A 19639-nucleotide genomic window follows, 5' to 3' on the forward strand; every position below is an offset into this window, starting at 1 on the left:
TCGCAGAGCTGGAGAGTGATGTGAGGGGCGAGCCACCAACATTACCCGCAGTGGCAGCAACGATGGCAGCCGCCCTCGCAGTGGCCGTTTTGGACTCCTGGGCCTACCATCAGTCGGTAGGCCAGGCATTTGGCCCTTGGTCACGGTCGGCTTCGGTGTCCTCGACGTCAGTGGCCCTGGCGCAGCTGTCTCCCCCACCGGCACCGTCGCCAGGGAGGGATGTGCCATCGTCTAGTTCAGCACCCCCTAACCGGGCAGCGCAGCGGCTTTAGTTCAGGCTATGCTGGCACCGCATGATACACCAAGTTGCTCACTGGCGACCCCGGTACCGGCTGCGGTGCCGCATTTGGACTCGGAACCGGCACCGCAACCTCAATACCGTGTGCCTCATGCACTGGAGGAAGGGCCGCTCCATATAATCTCTTCGTCATCCTCCCCAGACGAGGCGGTCTCGGGCATGGCTGCGGCTCCGGCCCTAGACGACACTCTAATTCTCCAACAATTGCTTTGGTGAGCAGCTCAAAGCCTCGCAATCCAAGCAGAGGAGCTCGAGGTGGACGCGGACTCTGTAGTGGACATCCTGGCCCCCTCAGGGCCATCCAGGGTGGCCCTCCCGCTGGTAAAGACGATAGCGGATACGTCCTGCACCCTATGGCAAACACCAGCCTCATTGGCCCCTATTGCCAAAAGGACAGAGCGGCGCTACTTCGTCCCCTCTAAAGGGCACGAACACCAGTACACCCACCCTCCCCCCAACTCCCTGGTAGTAGATGCGGCTAACCAGCAGGAGCATCAAGAGTTTCAGGGGTCAAAACCAAAGAGCAGGAATGCAAAAAGACTTGAGCTGTTTGGCAGGAAGGTGTACTCCACGGGGGGACTCCAACTCCGTATTGCCAATCAACAGGCAATAGTAAGCCGATATGGCCGCAACACGTGTTCGGCCATGCCAAAGTTTGTAGAGCTCCTTCCCCAGGACTCGAGGTCAGTTTTCGGCCCAAGTGGACGAGGGCAAACTGATCTCTCAAGCCTCCCTCCAGGCTGCCTTAGATGCAGCAGACTCAGCCTCACACACCCTGGCCACGGGCCTGGTCATGTGACGGGGCACCTGGCAGACCTGCCCTATGAGGTCCAGCAGACAACTCAAGACCTTCCCTTCGAAGGGCAGATGCCGTTTTCAGAGAAAACGGACAAACGTCTCCATAGTTTAAAGGACTCGAGGGCCACGCTTCGCTCGCTGGGCTTGCATACCCCTGTGACCCAGCGCAGACAATTTAGGCCGCAGGCGACCCCTCGCCCATATCAGCCACAGGCCCGCCAAGAGCTGGGGCGCACGCAGGGTAGAAATGGCAGGAGGCATCATCGGCGTCACCCCTCCGGCCAGGCATCTGGCCAATCAAGACCACCATCTGGGCCTAGACCCCCTATTTGATGGTACAGTTGAGGGCGACCTACCAGTCGAGACTCTGGATCCTCCCACTTCTATCGTGCCTGGTCTCTAATTACGTCGGACAAATGGGTGCTCTGCACGGTAGAGAGGGGGTATTCTATCCAGTTTTCCTCCCTCCCGCCCCACCAACCCCTTCCCCGTCCCTCTTCAGGGACCTGTCTCACGAGCAACTTCTGGTTCAAGAAGTGAAGTCTCTCACGGAGGCAGGGGCGGTGGAGGAAGTCCCGCGGGAGCGCAGGGGCAAAGGCTTCTACTTCCGGTACTTCCTTGTACTGAAGGCAAAAGGGGGGCCTGAGACCCATCCTAGACTTGTGGCGGCTGAACAAGTCTGTGAGGAAACTCAAGTTCCGCATGGTCTCCCTGTCCTCAATCATTCCCTCCCTGGATCCAGGAGATTGGTATACCGCCCTTGACTTAAAGGACGCCTATTTACACATCGTCATAATTCCACGGCACCGCTGCTACCTCAGGTTCGTCATGGCTGGCGTCCATCTGCAGTTCACGGTGCTCCTGTTTGGCCTGTCAGCTGCTCCCAGGGTCTTCACAAAGTGCATGGTGGTCGTGACGGCCTTCCTGCGCAGGCACGGCATCCAGGTATTCCCCTACCTGGACGACTGGTTCATAAAGGGCAGCTCCAAGGAGCAGGTAGAGACCCAGGTGCTGTTCATCAGGCGGACCTTTCCTGATCTGGGCCTCCTCTTGAACAATGCCAAATCCACCCTGTCTCCAACGCAACGCATAGAGTTCATAGGAGCGGTTCTGGACTCCACACACGCCAAAGCGTATCTGCCGGAGTCCAGGTTCCGTGCAATTTCCAAGCTTATCCTCGGACTGCACCGCGCCCCGATGACCACGGCGTGAGTTTGCCTCCGGCTGTTGGACCACATGGCGGCAAGCACCTATCTGGTGGTCCAGGCCAGACTCCGGCTCCGCCTGCTGCAGTCCTGGTTGGCGACAGTCTATCGCCCAGTCAGGGACCCCCTGGACTCCATGGTGTCCGTTCCCTGCTTGGTGCTGCGCTCGCTTCAGTGGTGGCTCAACCTGCGGGAAGTCTGCACGGGTGCTCCCTTTGCTTCCCCGCAGCCCTCCCTCTCCCTGGTGACAGACACCTCGGATCAAGGTTGGGTGGCGCACCTGGGATGCCTCAGGACACAGGGCTTATGGTCACCGGAGGACCTTTAGTTGCATATCAATGTCAGGGAGCTGAGAGCGGTCCGCCTGGCGTGTTTGACCTTCTGGTCTCACCTGGCCGGCAGGTGTGTTTTCAGTCCTTTCAGACAACACGGTAGCAGTCTTTTTTATATCAACCAACGGGGGGCGCACGCTTATCTCCCCTCTGCAGGGAAGCCCTCGCACTGTGAGATTTCTGCATCCACAATGCCACTCACCTGACGGCGTTCTATCTTCCCGGGGAGCAGAACAGCTTGGCGGACACCCTCAGCCACTCGTTCCAGGGTTACAAGCGGCCCCTCCAATGGGATGTGGTGCGCTCAATTTTCCAGCTCTGTGGCTTTCCCTGGTTAGACCTGTTTGCCTCAAGGGAAAACAAGAAGTCCCAACGGTTTTGCTCCTTTCTGGGCCACAGTTGGGGGTCTCTGTCGGACGCTTTCCTTCAGCTATGGGAAGACGGCCTGCTCTATGCCTTCCCTCCGATTCCCCCCTGATACACAGGGTGCTTTTAAAGATTCGCAGGGATCGTGCCAGGGTAATCCTGATAGCTCTGGCGTGGCCGCACCAGCATTGGTACACATCACTCATGTACATGTCCGTTCAGGCGCCCCTGACGCTGCCCCTACTCCCGGACCTGACCATGCAGGACCAGGGCTCCCTCCGCCATCCGAACTTCGAGTCCCTTCACCTCACAGCCTGGATGCGCCATGGCTGAACCCGGTGGAGTTGCAGTGTTCCGAGCAGGTCAGGCAGGTGCTGCTGGGTAGCAGAAAACCATCAACTAGGGCCGCCTACTTGGCTAAATGGAAGCACTTCTCCATCTGGTCAGGTCAGCGGGGTCACGACCCTCTAGGGGTTCCAATTCCCGTTGTTCTTGACTATTTGCTTCTCCTAAGACAACTGGGCCTCTCCCTTTCCTCCATTCGCATATATTTGGCAGCCATATCCGCTTTTCATCCGGGAGAGGGGGGTACCTCAGTGTTCGTGAACCCACTGGTTGGGCGTTTCCTCAAGGGTAGGAACAGGCTCTTCCTGCATGTGCGTCAGCCAACCCCTGCTTGGGACCTGAACCTGGTCCTCTGTCCTCTCGGGGCCTCCCTTTGAGCCTCTGGCCTCGTGCTCCCTGCTGTACCTGTCATACAAGACTGCCTTCCTGGTGGCCATCACCTCGGCCCGACGGGTGTCAGAGCTTCGAGTGTTAACATCTGAGCCCCCGTACACAGTCTTCTAAAAGGACAAGGTCCAACTTAGACCTCATCCGGCTTTCCTACCCAAGGTCGTTTCACAGTTCCACATGGGCCAAGATATCTTTCTCCTGGTGTTTTACCCGAAATCACACACCTCCAGCAAAGAGCGGAGGCTACACTCCCTGGATGTCCGCAGGGCCTTGGCTTTTTACATAGAGCGTACCAAGCCGTTCAGACGCTTGACCCAGCTCTTCTTCGCAGTGGCAGAGAGGATGAAGGGCCTACCGGTCTCCTCTCAGCAAATCTCTTCGTGGATCACAACCTGCATCCGGGAATGCTAAGACCTCTATCCCTCTGGTCACGGCTCACTCCACTAGGGCGCAGGCCTCCTCGGCAGCATTCCTGGCTCAGGTTCTGACTCGAGAGATTTGTAGAGCGGCCACGTGGTCCTCCATCCACACGTTCTTGTCTCACTATGCCATCACGCACCAGGTTAGGGACGATGCAGCGTTTGGTTGCGCAGTACTCCAGTCAGTAGTGGCCTCTGACCCCACCTTCTAAGGTTAGGCTTGTGAGTCACCTACTTTGAATGGACATGAACAACCACTCGAAGAAAAAACAGTTACCCACCTTTTTAGTAACTGTTGTTCTTCGAGATGTGGTGTTCATGTCCATTCCAGCACCCACCCTCCTGCCCCTCTGTCAGAGTGCCGGCAAGAAGGAACTGAGGGGGTGGAGGGTCGGCGGGCCCCTTTATAGGGCGCCATGGTGGCGCCTGAGCCGACCCTATGGACACTGTTAGGGGAAAATCTTCCAGCTGGTGTGCATGCGGCGCGCGCACACCTACTTTGAATGGACATGAACAACACATCTCGAAGAACAACAGTTACTAAAAGGTGGGTAACCATTTTTTCTATTCCCTATTTCCTGGTTGGTTGGTTGGTTTTTTTGTTTGTTTGTTTTTTTTAATGGCTTTGCGCCTACCTCCTTTAACTAAAAGGTCAAAATCACTTTTGTCACTAGTGTCTTGGTCAAGTTCTGGGGCAGAGTGTCTTTCTCGCTTCCTACCCTTCTTTTTATAGCAGTCTCTGCTATGTGTCTCGAGCACACAGGGGTCACTGGAGGCCTGATGCCTTGTGGGGGTCCCTTTGCTAAAATCCAGGTCTGGGGTGGCAGGGGAAACTTACTTCTTTTTCTCCTCCCATCTCACTAGTGACTTTTGTTGCACTGCATGGTTTCGTACTTGGTATTAAGTATTTAATACTTGATTCAGCCGAAGCAGGGTCCAAATCCTGAATTTTCCCCATCATCTGTTTTTGCCTTTCTTGGAAGAGGGTGGATTTAGCCTTAGCTTGAGCCAGAGTAGGGGGTATATTGATTCAATGAATAGAAATGGCACAGAATGGAAAAACTTTCAAGAACATAGTGGCTTTTGGTAAGAGAAGGGATAAAGTTGAGGATACAAATGGATGAATTTCTCCTTTGTTGGCATTTTGAAGATAAGTGAGTCTAAAACAGAGGTGGGAGAGAACAAGTGGCTGGGTGTTGAGGAAAGATCTGACATCTGCTCTGCCCTTAAGTATTTGTATTCTTGAACAGGAGTTTAAAAAAAAAGCGGCTTGTCTGCCTATGGGGTAATGTGGTTAAATGCAAACAACCATCTTGACATTAACTGAACTCTCCCATTATATTGGGATAGAATGAAGAGGCTTTGAAAAAATGTGCTGAGGATTATCTTGCAAGGATCAAGAAGGAAGAGCAGAGATATCAAGCACTGAAGGCACATGCTGAAGAAAAACTGCATCAGTGAGTATTTTCTCGTTCTTAGTCCCTGATGTTTACTTTGTATGTAGGGTGAATTCACAAGCAAAACTTCCTTTTACTTCAGTGGGACCAGGATTTCACTTTAGTGTCTTAATCTCAAAACCTCTCAAAAATACTTGAACCACTTCTAAAGTGGAAGACCTACCTTGACTTCAGACCTAACTTGCTAGCTGTTTTGAATTAAGTCAGATTTAAACGTTAGCTCACTTTCATTCCAGAGCAAATGAAGAGATTGCCCAGGTACGGAGCAAAGCCAAGACAGAGTCTGTAGCACTGCAAGCTACTTTGCGAAAAGAACAAATGAGGGTACAGTCTCTAGAAAGAAGCCTTGAACAAAAGGTCAGTTTAAGTATCTGCTACTTGAGTGGTTTTAAACTTGTAATAAGCTAAGTTATAAACTCACATCAGAACTAATGTTCTTCTTCGAGTGATTGCTCACATCCATTCCAGTTAGGTGTGCGCGCCGTGCGTGCACGTTCGTCGGAAACTTTTTACCCTAGCAACTCCAGTGGGCCGGCAGGTCGCCCCCTGGAGTGGCGCCGCCATGGCGCCCAATATATATCCCTGCCGGCCCGCCCGCTCCTCAGTTCCTTCTTACCGCCGTGTCGGTCGTTGGAACTGTGGAGCGCGGCATAGCTGTCCTCCACGTCCCTAGCTCTCCTAGTTATCTATCGTTTATCTATCGTTCATCTCTAGTTCCATTATAGTTGTTAATTAGTTTAAGTAGATAGTTAAGTTAAATAGTTGTTAAGTAGTTCTTCGCCGGGGGCTTAGCCCTTCCCGGCACCCGGCGCCAGGCTCATGCCTGTTTCGCCGGGCTTCAAGCAGTGTGCGGCCTGCAAGAAGCCCATGCCTACCAGCGATCCCCACGAAGCATGCCTGAAGTGCCTCGGGGAATCGCACAGATCCGACAAGTGCCGCATCTGTAAGGCTTTTAAGCCGAGGACAAAGAAGGAGAGGGATCAAAGGCTCCGGACTCTCCTTATGGAGGTGGCACTTGACCCGACGGCTTCGCAGGCCGTGGTATCGGCGCCGGCACCGGATCGCACCGGCACCGAGAAGACTCCCCGGCACCGACCCTCTCCGGCACTGGAGTCAGAGCCAAGGCCGTCGAAGTCCGATACTCCGGCCAGGCAGACCCGGCTAGAGCGCCCGGCCTCGACATCGGCCGCGGTGCCGCCAGCACCGTCGACTCTGGGCCCGGCGGGTCCGTCGAGTCCGGTGCCGCCGAGCTCCCCCATGAGATCTGGGGTTGAGATAATGGTCCCATCCACACCGGAGACCTTCGCCTCGGCTCGGGACCTCATAGCACTGACTGAGCCCACTCGGCTGCCACCCCCGGTACCTCCGGTGCGGGTCGTGTCCAGAGGCAAGTCCATGATGTCGGCACCGCCTAGAGACACTCGTTCACGATCCAGGTCCCGACGTCTTGGGCGCTCCAGATCCCGACGCCGCTCGCAGTCCCGGCACCGCTCCCCTCAGCGGTACCGGTCGCACTCGCGGCAACGGTCGACATCGAGACGATCGCGGTCAGGTTCCAGTCGTCGAAACCGGCACCGCGATTCCAGGAGCAGGTCCCGACGCTACTCGCCGCACCGGTCGACCTCCCGGCACCGAGCTGGTGGCAGGTCCCGGTCGACCTCCCGGCACCGAGCCGGTGGCAGGTCCCGGCACCAAAGCGGCGCCCGGTACCGATCCGGATCCCGGCACCGTGACAGAACCCGATCCCGATCCCGGCACCGATATGACTCCCGGCACCGGTCCCCGGCACCGAGACGATCCTCCGTGCCGACCCGCGCAGACCCTTACCATCCAGGGTCGGCCCCACCATGGCCCTCGAGACAGCCGTCCGTATCCTCCCAAACGGACAGCGGGTATGCGCTGGGCACCGACCGGCAGGCGGCGCTGTTCGGTGATCCGCCGCTGCAGGACCAAGGCCCACAACAGTGGGGATTCTGGATACCCTGGGCATACCATCAGGCCCAGGGCCCCCAGCAGCTCCCTGCTAGGCCGGCGACTGCGGAGCGTAGGGCTCCTGAAGCCTCATTGTCTCGCCCCCCCTCCCTCCCCGGAAGGGGAGGGAGGGTCCAAGCAACAAGACTCCGCTGTGGCTCCTGAGGCAGAGGCGAGGGCTGAGGAAGACCCACAGTTAGACACTCTCGTGCCTGGGGTCTCCTCATCCTCCTCCCCAGATGAAGCAGTGGCGGGTACCTCCTCCAACAGTCCCCCCCAGCTGGATCTCAGGGCGCACCAAGACCTCCTCAGGCGATTAGCTCAAAACCTGAGTCTGCAGGCCGAGGAGGTCTCGGAGATAGAGGATCCAATTGTCACCATCCTCTCTAATGATGCTCCCACCAGGGTCGCCCTGCCCTTCATACGAACCATCCAGGCCAATGCCAACACCATCTGGCAGTCTCCGGCCTCCATCCCTCCGACAGCGAAAGGCGTCGAGAGGAAGTACATGGCCCCTTCTAGGGGATACGAATATCTCCATGTACACCCGACTCCGTGTTCACTGGTGGTTCAATCAGTGAACGATAGGGAGCGTCATGGCCAGGAGGCTCCAGCCCCCAAATCCAGAGAAGCCAGGCGGATGGACCTCCTCGGCCGTAAGGTGTATTCGGCTGGGGCGCTGCAGCTCAGGGTTTCCAACCAGCAAGCCCTGCTGAGCAGATACGCCTTCAATTCCTGGGTGGCAGTGGACAAATTTAAGGAGCTGCTGCCACAAGATGCTCGCCAAGAGTTTGCGGCCATCTTGGATGAAGGCAAGAAGGTCGCACGCACGTCCTTGCAAGCCTCCTTGGACGCTGCGGACTCGGCTGCCCGTACCCTCGCGTCAGGAGTTACGATGCGTCGCATCTCCTGGCTGCAGGTTTCCGGCCTTCCGCCGGAGCTCCAGCATACTATACAGGACCTTCCTTTCGAAGGCCAGGGCTTGTTCTCTGACAAGACAGACCCCAGACTCAAGAGTCTGAAAGACAACCGGGTCATTATGCGGTCCCTCGGGATGCACACCCCCGTGACGCAGCGTAGACCCTTCAGGTCGCAGCAACAACAACAGCGCAGACCGTTTTCCCAGTTCCGCCAGCGGCAGGACCTTAATAGGCGCCGCGGCAGGAATGGAAGGCGCATACATTCGGGGAACCAAGGGGGGCAGAACCAAGGCTCCTCTAAGCCCCCGCCTGGACCTAAGCCTTCATTTTGAAGGTGCGCCCGAGGGCGCAGTAACAGTTTCCCTAATGGATCCTTTCCCCCCGTTTTCCAACCGCCTTTCGTTTTTCTTCCCGGCGTGGTCCCAAATAACATCGGACCGCTGGGTCTTAAGCACGGTGCAGACGGGATACCGCCTGCAGTTTGTTTCATTTCCTCCTTCCCGCCCTCCTTCCTCGTCCCTCTTCAGGGACCCCTCTCACGAGCAATTCCTTCGGCAGGAGGTGCAGACGCTCCTCAGCAAAGGAGCTATAGAGGCGGTTCCGGAAAGCGAGAAAGGCAAGGGGTTTTATTCCCGCTACTTTCTGATCCCCAAGGCCAAGGGAGGCCTCAGGCCTATCCTCGACCTGCGAGAGCTCAACAAATACCTGGTGAAGTTGAAGTTCCGCATGGTATCCCTGGGGACCATTATTCCATCCCTGGATCCGGGAGACTGGTACGCCGCCCTCGACATGCAGGACGCGTATTTTCACATTGCCATTTGGCCACGCCACAGACGTTTCCTCCGCTTCGTTGTGGGGGCTCTTCGTTATCAATTTGCAGTCCTCCCATTTGGCCTGTCCACGGCCCCGAGGGTGTTTACAAAATGCATGGCAGTTGTCGTGGCGCATCTTCGGCGCAACCGTGTCCACGTGTTCCCTTATCTGGACGACTGGTTGATTCGGGGCACGTCAGAACAACAAGTCAACAGCCATGTCCACGTGATCACCAGCATGTTCGCAAGTCTGGGCCTCTTGATAAACACGGACAAGTCCACCCTGAGGCCCACTCAGAAGGTGGAATTTATCGGGGCCGTCCTGGACGCCACTGTGGGCAGGGCCTTGCTGCCACTGCAACGGTTCCAGACCATGGCGGCGATCGTTCAACGTTTGCGGTCAGCCCCATTGACGTCAGTGCGGACATGTCTAACCCTGTTAGGCCACATGGCGGCGTGCACCTTTGTGACCGATTACGCTCGGCTCCGCATGAGGCCTCTCCAGCTGTGGCTTATCAGTCATTACAGGCCGGCAAGGCAACCGTTAGACATGTTAGTCACAATCCCCCAGAAAGTCTTAGATTCTCTCGGCTGGTGGTTAGACCAGTCCGTATTATGTGCGGGCCTCCTCTTCCACCCCTCTCAGCCCTCGGTATCCCTAACAACGGATGCCTCAGATCTAGGCTGGGGGGCCCACCTAGGGACCCTGCGGACGCAGGGCCTGTGGTCCCAGGAGGAGGTGGGGCTACACATCAACATGCGGGAGTTGAGAGCGGTCCGCCTTGCTTGTCAAGCGTTTTGTCATCAGCTTCAGGGTCGTTGTGTCGCCCTGTTCACAGACAACACGACGACCATGTACTATATCAACAAGCAGGGCGGCACCAGGTCCTCCTCCCTGTGCCACGAGGCGATACGTCTCTGGGACTTTTGCGTAGCCCACTCCATTCACCTCAGGGCTTCTTTCCTCCCTGGAGTACAGAACACGCTGGCGGATCGGTTGAGCAGATCCTTCCTGTCACACGAGTGGTCCCTTCGCCCGGACGTCGCTCTCTCCATTTTCCGGAGGTGGGGTTATCCCCGGGTGGACCTCTTCGCGTCCAAGGGGAACAGGAAGTGCCAAGCGTTCTGCTCCTTTCAGGGCAGGGAGCCGGGGTCGATAGCGGATGCCTTCCTCATCCAGTGGTTGACCCACCTGTACTATGCGTTTCCCCCGTTCCCTCTGGTCCACAAGGTCCTCCTGAAGGTGCGCAGGGACAGGGCTCTCATGATCATGGTGGCCCCGGCATGGCCCAGGCAGCACTGATACACCATGCTGCTAGACTTGGCCATAGCCGACCCAGTTCCCCTGCCCCTTCATCCGGACCTGATTACCCAGGACCACGGGACCCTCTGTCACCCGGACCTGCAGTCGCTGCACCTGGCGGCGTGGCTCCTGCGTGGCTGACTGGTTCTGAGCTGCGCTGCTCCACGCCTGTGAGGGAGGTGCTCTTGAGCAGCAGGAAACCGTCCACAAGAGCCACGTATTCGGCAAAATGGAAGCGCTTCTCCTGTTGGTGTGTAGAGAGAAATCTCCGCCCTATGGAAGTTTCGGTGACCGAAATCTTAGACTACGTTTTTGGTCCCTCAAAGGGCAAGGTCTGGCCATATCGTCGTTGCGAGTCCACCTAGCAGCTATCTCCACCTTTCACCCGGGTGCGGACGGTCGCTCTGTTTTTTCTCACCCGACGGTGTCGAGATTCCTTAAAGGGCTGGAACGTTTATTCCCTAACGTCCGTCCCCCTGCTCCAACCTGGGATCTTAACCTGGTGTTGTCCCGGCTCATGGGGCCCCCCTTTGAGCCGTTAGCTACTTGCTCCCTGCTTTACCTCTCTTGGAAGACTGCCTTTCTAGTAGCTATCACCTCAGCTAGACGGGTGTCGGAACTCCAAGCCCTTGTGGTAGACCCCCCATATACGGTCTTCCACAAAGACAAGGTGCAGCTTAGACCACACCCTGCCTTTCTACCCAAGGTGGTCTCAGCCTTCCACGTCAACCAAGAGATTTTCCTCCCGGTTTTTTTTTCCCGAAACCTCACTCCTCAGGCAGGGAGCAGCAGCTCCACACGCTGGATGTCCGTAGAGCTCTCGCGTTCTACATAGAGAGGACCAAACCCTTCCGCAAATCCCCCCAGCTTTTCGTGGCGGTAGCGGACCGTATGAAAGGGCTTCCTATCTCCTCCCAGAGGTTATCCTCTTGGGTTACGTCCTGTATCAGGACCTGTTATGACTTGGCCCATGTCCCTACGGGCCGTGTGACTGCGCATTCTACCAGGGCGCAGGCGTCGTCACTAGCTTTCCTCGCCCGTGTGCCCATCCAGGAAATCTGTCGGGCAGCGACCTGGTCATCGGTCCACACCTTTGCTTCCCACTACGCCCTGGACCAGCAGTCGAGAGAGGATGCGGCCTTCGGAACTGCAGTGCTCCGTGCCGCGACTTCTCACTCCGACCCCACCGCCTAGGTATGGCTTGGGATTGACCTAACTGGAATGGATGTGAGCAATCACTCGAAGAAGAAAACACGGTTACTCACCTTTGTAACTGTTGTTCTTCGAGATGTGTTGCTCACATCCATTCCACACCCGCCCTCCTTCCCCACTGTCGGAGTAGCCGGCAAGAAGGAACTGAGGAGCGGGCGGGCCGGCAGGGATATATATTGGGCGCCATGGCGGCGCCACTCCAGGGGGCGACCTGCCGGCCCACTGGAGTTGCTAGGGTAAAAAGTTTCCGACGAACGTGCACGCGCGGCGCGCATACCTAACTGGAATGGATGTGAGCAACACATCTCGAAGAACAACAGTTACAAAGGTGAGTAACCGTGTTTTCTCATGAGTACCACTGTGAAATAGAAAGGAGTCGGTGGCATCTTAAAGACTACCAGATTTATTTGGGCATAAGCTTTCGTGGGTAAAAAAACCCTCGCTTCTTGAGATCTGAAGAATTGGGTTTTTACCCACGAAAGCTTATGCCCAAATAAATCTGTTAGTCTGTATCCACAAAAATAACAAGGAGTCTGGTGACCCCCTAAAGACTAACAACTACCCCTTGATACTGTGAAATAGGAGTCTGAGACATAAAATCAAAATTTTGGTATGGCAGAACCCTTCGATACTGAGAAATGCAATCCATCTACTCTTGCAGAGGGATCTATTGTGAATAATGGGTTCATTTGCATAGATGAGCCTCAGAAGTGACTAACAATATATAGACTTCCAAGACTGGATACTAGCTGAACTGTTGAAATGGTGTAACTAAAATATGGGTTCAGGTTGAAAGTGAACAGTACACCTTGTCCTGGGAATATATCAGTTCTAGAAGCATTTTGATATTAATAGCACAGACTTTTTTTTTGTACTGGCGACCCCTTTCACACAGCAAGCCTCTGAGTGTGCGGCCCCCACCCCCAGCCTTATACATTAAAAACACCATTATAAATGCTGGAGGCAAAGCAGGGTTTGGGGTGGAGGCTGACAGTCTGCGACCCGATTTCTCCCCCCCGCCCCCCCAGTAATAACCTCATGACCCCCTGAGGGATGGGTCCCAACCTCCAGCTTGAGAATCTCTGGACTATCATGTTCCAGTCTGTAAACTTGTAGACCACTACCATCCAATAGACAGTATTGTTGGCTGACATCTCTTCAATGGTCTGAATAGTTAAGTCTGAAAATCCAGTAATCTGCAAGTGCAGGGTTTCATATTTGCATGTAAATTGTTATTGCATAGTCTAATGGCACAAATGGGCTTACCAAAGATTGGTGGCTCATTGTAAATTCTTCAAATACTCACTCATTCATGCAAAGCTTTTTCCCTGCTTTTGGTATGTCAGCAAAACCAATGCTTGTCACTAGCATCCTGCTCCTATATTTAACTGATACTATAGTGCTGTTGAAAGGAACAGAGTGGCAACTAATTCTGTGATGCTACTGATGTTTGGTGTGTCTTCCCCTGTCATGGAGGGAAGTCCTGCACCCAACCTACTTCCTCCAAATTAACTAACTTTTTAAAATTCTATGTAGGGGGATCACACTTTCCACTTGTCATCATAAGGATTAACTAGTAGCACCACAGAAGCATTTTTAAATACTCTTTGCTTTAGGAGAATGAAAGCATTGAGAAACAGCATCACCCATGCTATAAACATAGTTACACATTGAATTGCTTCAGCCATTTAGAAAGTGGAAAAACAGGCACCAGTAGTAGGTATGCTGAAGGCTGTATCTTTTATTTAGTTGTAAAGAGAACGTACAAAAGTGTGCAACAGTCTATCAGAGAATACAGTCTAAATTTTAGACACTGCTTGGAAAGTTAAGGAAACAATATAATGTAGCTGACCCTTCAAAATCTAATAGAGAGATGCCTCCTTAGGATGCCTTGTTCCAAGTCTTTATTGCATTTACAGTAGTTGAGCATTTTGCAATGGAACTCCTGTTCCACACAGCTCCAGAGGTGCTATGACTCCTGTGACTGCAATTTCATGATATGAATGTGTGTTGCAGTTTGTTCTTGACTCACTAATTCTTTGTCTTCTTAACAGGCAAAAGAAAATGATGAACTAACAAAAATCTGTGACGACTTGATTTTAAAGATGGAAAAAATCTAGTATTTGGACTGTTGTACATATGTTCACTCTGATTCATTCTGTCCTCTTTTCTGTGTGTTCAATGACTTTTTAATTATGTATGTTGAAAGTAATAACAAGTAATAAAAAATAATAGATTTCACTGGCACTTGTTCCTTCCCATAATGTTGGCTGTATATTGGCTATGAAGGTGGAGTGTCTGCCTAATTTAGAAACTCACTAGAATGAGTAGGTTCACCCTGTCTATGAAAAGTCATTGAATAAATGAGCAAGTGTAAATTTCACTCAAATTTTGTAAATAAAATAAATTTGGACACTCTCTCATGGCTCTGCCACGGCTAAGGGATTAAATCTCCTCAGGAGCTCTGGACTAAAGGTCTCAATGTCCCACTGGCTACACCAGCCCTCTGTTTGCCTTGCAGTTAACAAGATGTGCACCCCAAATACCCCTGAAGCATTCCCCTATGATATCCAGCCCCTGACACTGATTACTCACAGAAATCCCAGATACTTTGTCCCCAAAGGAGCGGCATACCCCAGTTTTACCTTAAATCACCACTTGGAATAAAACAGAAGGTTTATTTAAGAAAGAATAAGGATTTCTCTAGAACTCAGTGACAGAAAAATATAATTACAATACAAAAGTCATAAAACCCAGACTAAGGCCTGAACTTGCTAATAGGAAAGTTAACTATCTAAGTAGGCCTCCCCCACCATGTTCATCCTACAGAGCTGGCTAGTTTAACAAGAACCAGGATCCAGTTTTTCATGGAAAAAGCCCAGATTCATTGGATCCAAAGTGCCTTTTCTTCATCTCATGTTATACTCAAAACAGTTTCTTGCCTTTATTCATAGGGTCGTCCCTTGTCTGTTTTAATGTTTCAATTGTTTTCAGTTGTTTGTTTGGTTTTTTTTGAGGGTTTCCTGTTAATAAGACAATGGTAGACAGTTGAGCATTGCATTACATCACTGGCTAACCAGTGCCAACTCCTTCTGGTATAAATAGAACATCACTAAGTAATTGATTACTCCTCTTAACCTTAAGAGCATAAACTTCAATATAGTTACATTATCCCTTAAACTGCCCCTTCCCATCATGCCAGGATAATTAACATTGAGAAGCTGCAAGCTTTCAATAGAAATCTTACATATGTCATTTTATGGACACTAAGCAATGTATTTGACATGAGTTTGTCAGGTCTGAGAGGACAGTTGTTTGCAAAGAACAGGGGACCCTTGATCAAGGAGCTGTTGTGACACATCCTAAAATAAAGGCATTTGAGATTCAGTTCTTAAACCACCGCTCCTGTTTTGAAATGTGGCTGAAGGCCCTGCAGTGTTTCCTATTACATTCAGCACTGGAGGGAGGAATTTTGCCACTCATATGCAACTTTGAGTACAACATGGAGCGTCACACTACAGGGGCAAGCACTAATCAGTCCATGCTAAGGCAGCTTTGACCTCTCTCCCTCTCTACAGCCCTGTATTATTCTCTCCCTGTTCAGACTGCTTTACTACTCGTTTTGTTTTCCTTACTTAAATTAATTTAGTGTTCATGAAAGTGACACTCATATGGTAGTAACCTGTTCACAGAACAGGTACCTCACATACAGCAAACATTTCACATACTTTCCTCTGCCTGTTTCAACTTTTGCCAGCAGGGATAGCTGGAGGATATTGACTTTTGGTCTGATTTGCAGTGGACTTAACCAGCTAGCCTTGTAGTGGAAAACTCTCTGCTCTATCAGTGGTCTTAAGATATATTGCTCACTAAGAATTAATATTCAAAGAAAAATATTACCATTAAACATTTTTTGGGAAACTAGTTACTGTGATGAACCTTCACGGATTTCATGATTTTTCTAAAAAAGACTGCAGTACCCCATGTTTCCACAAGATGTAGCTGCTGCCCCTTTAAATAGACTATATTTTATCTGTAATGTGAGGAAACTATACCTAGTCAGTTCTCTCTGCAGGTGCAATACATAAGATCTCTGTTCTTCAGACACTCATGAATTAACGATTCATTGTTCTAATGAAGGTTTTTACGTGATGGGCAAACAGAGGCAAAGGGAAATGTACCTACTGATATATCTGTTCAACGATCCCTCTGTTATGATTAGGGTTGACAGATTTTTTTTTTAATCAAACTCGTTTTCACTGTACAGACACAAAGTGATAAACATATTCCACTGATAATTATTAAAATTTATAGATATGCAGTGTAAAAAATGCTGCTTGAGAACTTAGTTTAATTTAAGAATAGTTACTTTATTTTTTTTGACATTGTGTTAATTATAGAGCACTCCCTTTTGAATCTAAACATTTACTGACAATTGTCTGCCTCCATACATTCTCATAATGGGCAATGTAAATTGCTTAAAAATCTTAAAATTCATAATTTTGTGCAACTGAAAATTTAAATGAACATTAACAATTGTACAAAATAAACATGAATTTTGACTAGGAACTTAGAAAATGTCACTTTTGGGAAGTGATTGATGGGATAGTACAGTATATACAGAGGAAGACATAAAGCCTGAATGTTCCACCGGCTTAGCTCTCTCTTTGTATTCTTGAACACCTTGGATTATGGAAAATAAAAGAAACCTTGGAGATATAGTCCAAAAGGTAAGCAAAACAAACCTGTGCCCATGTCACTTTGCAGTGTGATCCTGTCAGCTCTTACAGCCTTGAGCTGTACCAATATTTAAATGGAGAACTCTAAGGATCCTGGCTACCAAAGGAAGTGGGGTTAGTGATTTGGCAGATGGTACTTGACTGGAGTTGTTAAACCTTCGTTTTGACAGCTTGAGATCATTAAAGATGCCACAAAAGTTAGCATTAGGAGCATTAAATCTGGCGTTTGAACTACATTTCAATTCGGATAACTATATTCTGCCTGCCAAAAATTCTCCTGGCAGTTGCAGTTGGGTTATGTGATCATGTTCTAAACCGTGTCTCCTGCTAATTGCTGCCTGCTTGCTTCCATCTAAGTAGCTGCATTTTTATTTGTGGGTGAAATGTATCTCCCTTGCTTAATTCATACAGGTGGTATGAGGCTTTATTTAATGTTTATAAAGTACTTTTTGATCCTTGTATGAAAGATGCACTTGAAATGCAAGTATACGTATGTCTTTTCACTGAGCATTCTTTTTACTGCCTGTGGATCCTCAAAGCCTGAGCACCCCCTTATGGCAGAATTTATGCTGTTGACTCTTTGTACTATGTATAGAGGCTTGGATATGCATTTAAAAACACTTGACTATATTACATTGGTGAGATATGATTGTTTTCATGCAATTTAAGAAGATTTTTTTTTTTAACCAAATGGAAATGAGGTCTTCTAACATGGACGGTGTATGGGTGCTATGGGCAAAGGACACGGGACCTGACTGCTGTCACTTACAAACCAGGAGAAAGGTGGGTTTTGTATCACTGTAATTCTGTAGGCTGAGAGAAGAATCAGACTATTTTTTGATCCTGATGCTGTAGACACTGGGGCCTACAGCTTCAAAAATACTTATGTGCCTAAGTCCACCATTAGTGACTACTGCTATTCTCAAAACTGCTACTCAGCGGCCACTGATTAACATTTGCAAAGTCACCTAGGTTGATGCTGCCCCATAGCTAATATACTGCTTAGAGTTGTATCTCAAACCCAAGTCCTGGAGGCCCCGAACTGGGATGCTCAAATTAGGTGTTCCCTCACCATTCTCACCAGCAGGGTCTGTGCAGCTGAGATTTTCTTGGCGTGGAGGAATTTCAGTACAGTTATAGCTGTGTGAAACTGAACTATTGCAGTGCTGATCAGACTCAGTTCACATCTCTATATATATATATATATTTTTTTTTTTTAATAAGGCTGCATTTTTAACCTTGTATTCTATATCTGAATAGTAGTCATGACTGGAGAACAGGTATTGAAGAGTATGTGCTGTTTAGGAAAGACAGAAATAAAGGCAAAGGTGGTGGAGTAGCATTGTACATCAATGGTGAGGTAGACTGTAAAGAAATAAGAAGTGATGGAATGGATAAGACAGAGTCTATCTGGGCAAAAATCACATTGGGAAAGAAAGCTACTAGAGCCTCCCCTGAGATAGTGCTTGGGATGTGCTATAGACCACCGGGATCTGATTTGGATATGGATAGAGACCTCTTTAATGTTTTAATGAAGTAAATACTAATGGGAATTGGGTGATTATGGGAGACTTTAACTTCCCAGATATAGACTGGAAGACAAGTGCTAGTAGTAGTAATAGGGCTCAGATTTTCCTGGATGCAATAGCTGATGGATTCCTTCACCAAGTAGTTGCTGAACCAACAAGAGGGGATGCCATTTTAGATTTGGTTTTGGTGAGTAGTGAGGACCTCATAGAAGAAATGGATGTAGGGGACAACCTTGGTTCAAGTGATCATGAGCTAATTCCGTTCAAACTAGATGGAAGGATAAACAAAAATAGATCTGGGACTAGACCCTTTTATTTCAAAAGGGCTAAATTAAAAAAATTAACGAAATTAGTTAGGGAAATGGATTGGACTGAAGAACTTGTGGATCTAAAGGCAGAGGAGGCTTGGAATTACTTCAAGTCAAAGTTGCAGAAACTATCAGCAGCCTGCAACCCAAGAAAGGGGAAAAAATTCTTAGGCAGGGGTTGTAGACCAAGCTGGATGAGCAAGCATCTCAGAGAGGTGATTAAGAAAAAGCAGGGGTTTATCACAGGATGATTATGAGCCGCCAATGTGATATGGCCATGAAAAAGCTAATGTGGTCTTGTGATGCATCAGGCAAGGTATTTCCAGTTACACAAGGCACTGGTGAGACCTCATCTGGAATACTGTGTGCAGTTATGGTCTCTCATGTTTAAGAAGGCTGAATTCAAACTGGAACAGGTACAGAGAAGGGCTACTAGGATGATCCGAGGAATGGAAAACCTGTCTTATGAAAGGACACTGAAAGAGCTTGGCTAGTTTAGCCTAACCAAAAGAAGGCTGAGGGGAGATATGTTTATAAAGAGCAATCATATCAGAGGGATAAACACCAGGGAGGGAGAGGAATTATTTAAGCTCAGTACCAATGTGGAAACAAGAACAAATGGATCTAAACTGGCCATCAGGAAGTTTAGACTTGAAATTAAATGAAGGTTTCTACTAACAGAGAAATGAAGTGGACAAAGTTTTCCTGCTGGGTGTCCGAGCATGGCATCTCTCCCTCACGTTCTTCCATATAGGCTGTCCTGGACTATCTGCTTCATTTGAGGAACCAGGGCCTGGCACACTCTTCCATTAGACTGCATCTAGTGGCCATCTCTGCTTTTCACTCACCAATCCAAGGACAGATGGTGTTATCCCATGACATGATGGTCAGATTCTTGAGAGGGCTCGAGAGACTCGTCCCACAGTAGGATATGAACTTAGTTTTCTCTAAGCTCACTGGCCTGCCCTTTGAGCCGCTGGGTTCCTGCTCCGTTTCCCATCTATCATGGAAAGTTGCGTTCCTGGTGGTGGTGACGTCAGCAAGACAAATCTCAGAAATTAAAGCCTTGACCTCAGAATTGACGTACACGGTCTTCTACAAACATACGGTTCAGTTGCGGCCCCACCTGGCCTTCCTGCCAAAAGTGCTCTCCACCTTGCATATGAACCAGCACATCTTCCTCCCGGTGTTCCATCCGAAACCGCAGAAGACCAGTGAAGAGAGGCATCTTTACA

The 19639-nt window shown here is 50.3% G+C and overlaps 1 protein-coding gene across 2 annotated transcripts in view; it reads left to right on the forward strand.

The window, feature by feature from the left end:
* TACC3 (transforming acidic coiled-coil containing protein 3) overlaps positions 1 to 14246 on the forward strand; it is a 48975-nt gene extending 34729 nt beyond the window's left edge. For both annotated transcript variants that reach the window (XM_030565511.1, XM_030565512.1), the window contains exons 14-16: positions 5504 to 5610; positions 5847 to 5967; positions 13883 to 14246. In XM_030565511.1, coding sequence (XP_030421371.1) covers positions 5504 to 5610; positions 5847 to 5967; positions 13883 to 13948 — 294 coding nt within the window. In that variant the 3' untranslated portion in view covers positions 13949 to 14246. The remainder of the gene's footprint in view (positions 1 to 5503; positions 5611 to 5846; positions 5968 to 13882) is intronic.
* The last annotated feature ends 5393 nt before the right edge of the window (positions 14247 to 19639 follow it).

Source organism: Gopherus evgoodei, chromosome 5, assembly GCF_007399415.2.
Source record: "Gopherus evgoodei ecotype Sinaloan lineage chromosome 5, rGopEvg1_v1.p, whole genome shotgun sequence".
Classification (NCBI taxonomy): domain Eukaryota; kingdom Metazoa; phylum Chordata; order Testudines; family Testudinidae; genus Gopherus; species Gopherus evgoodei.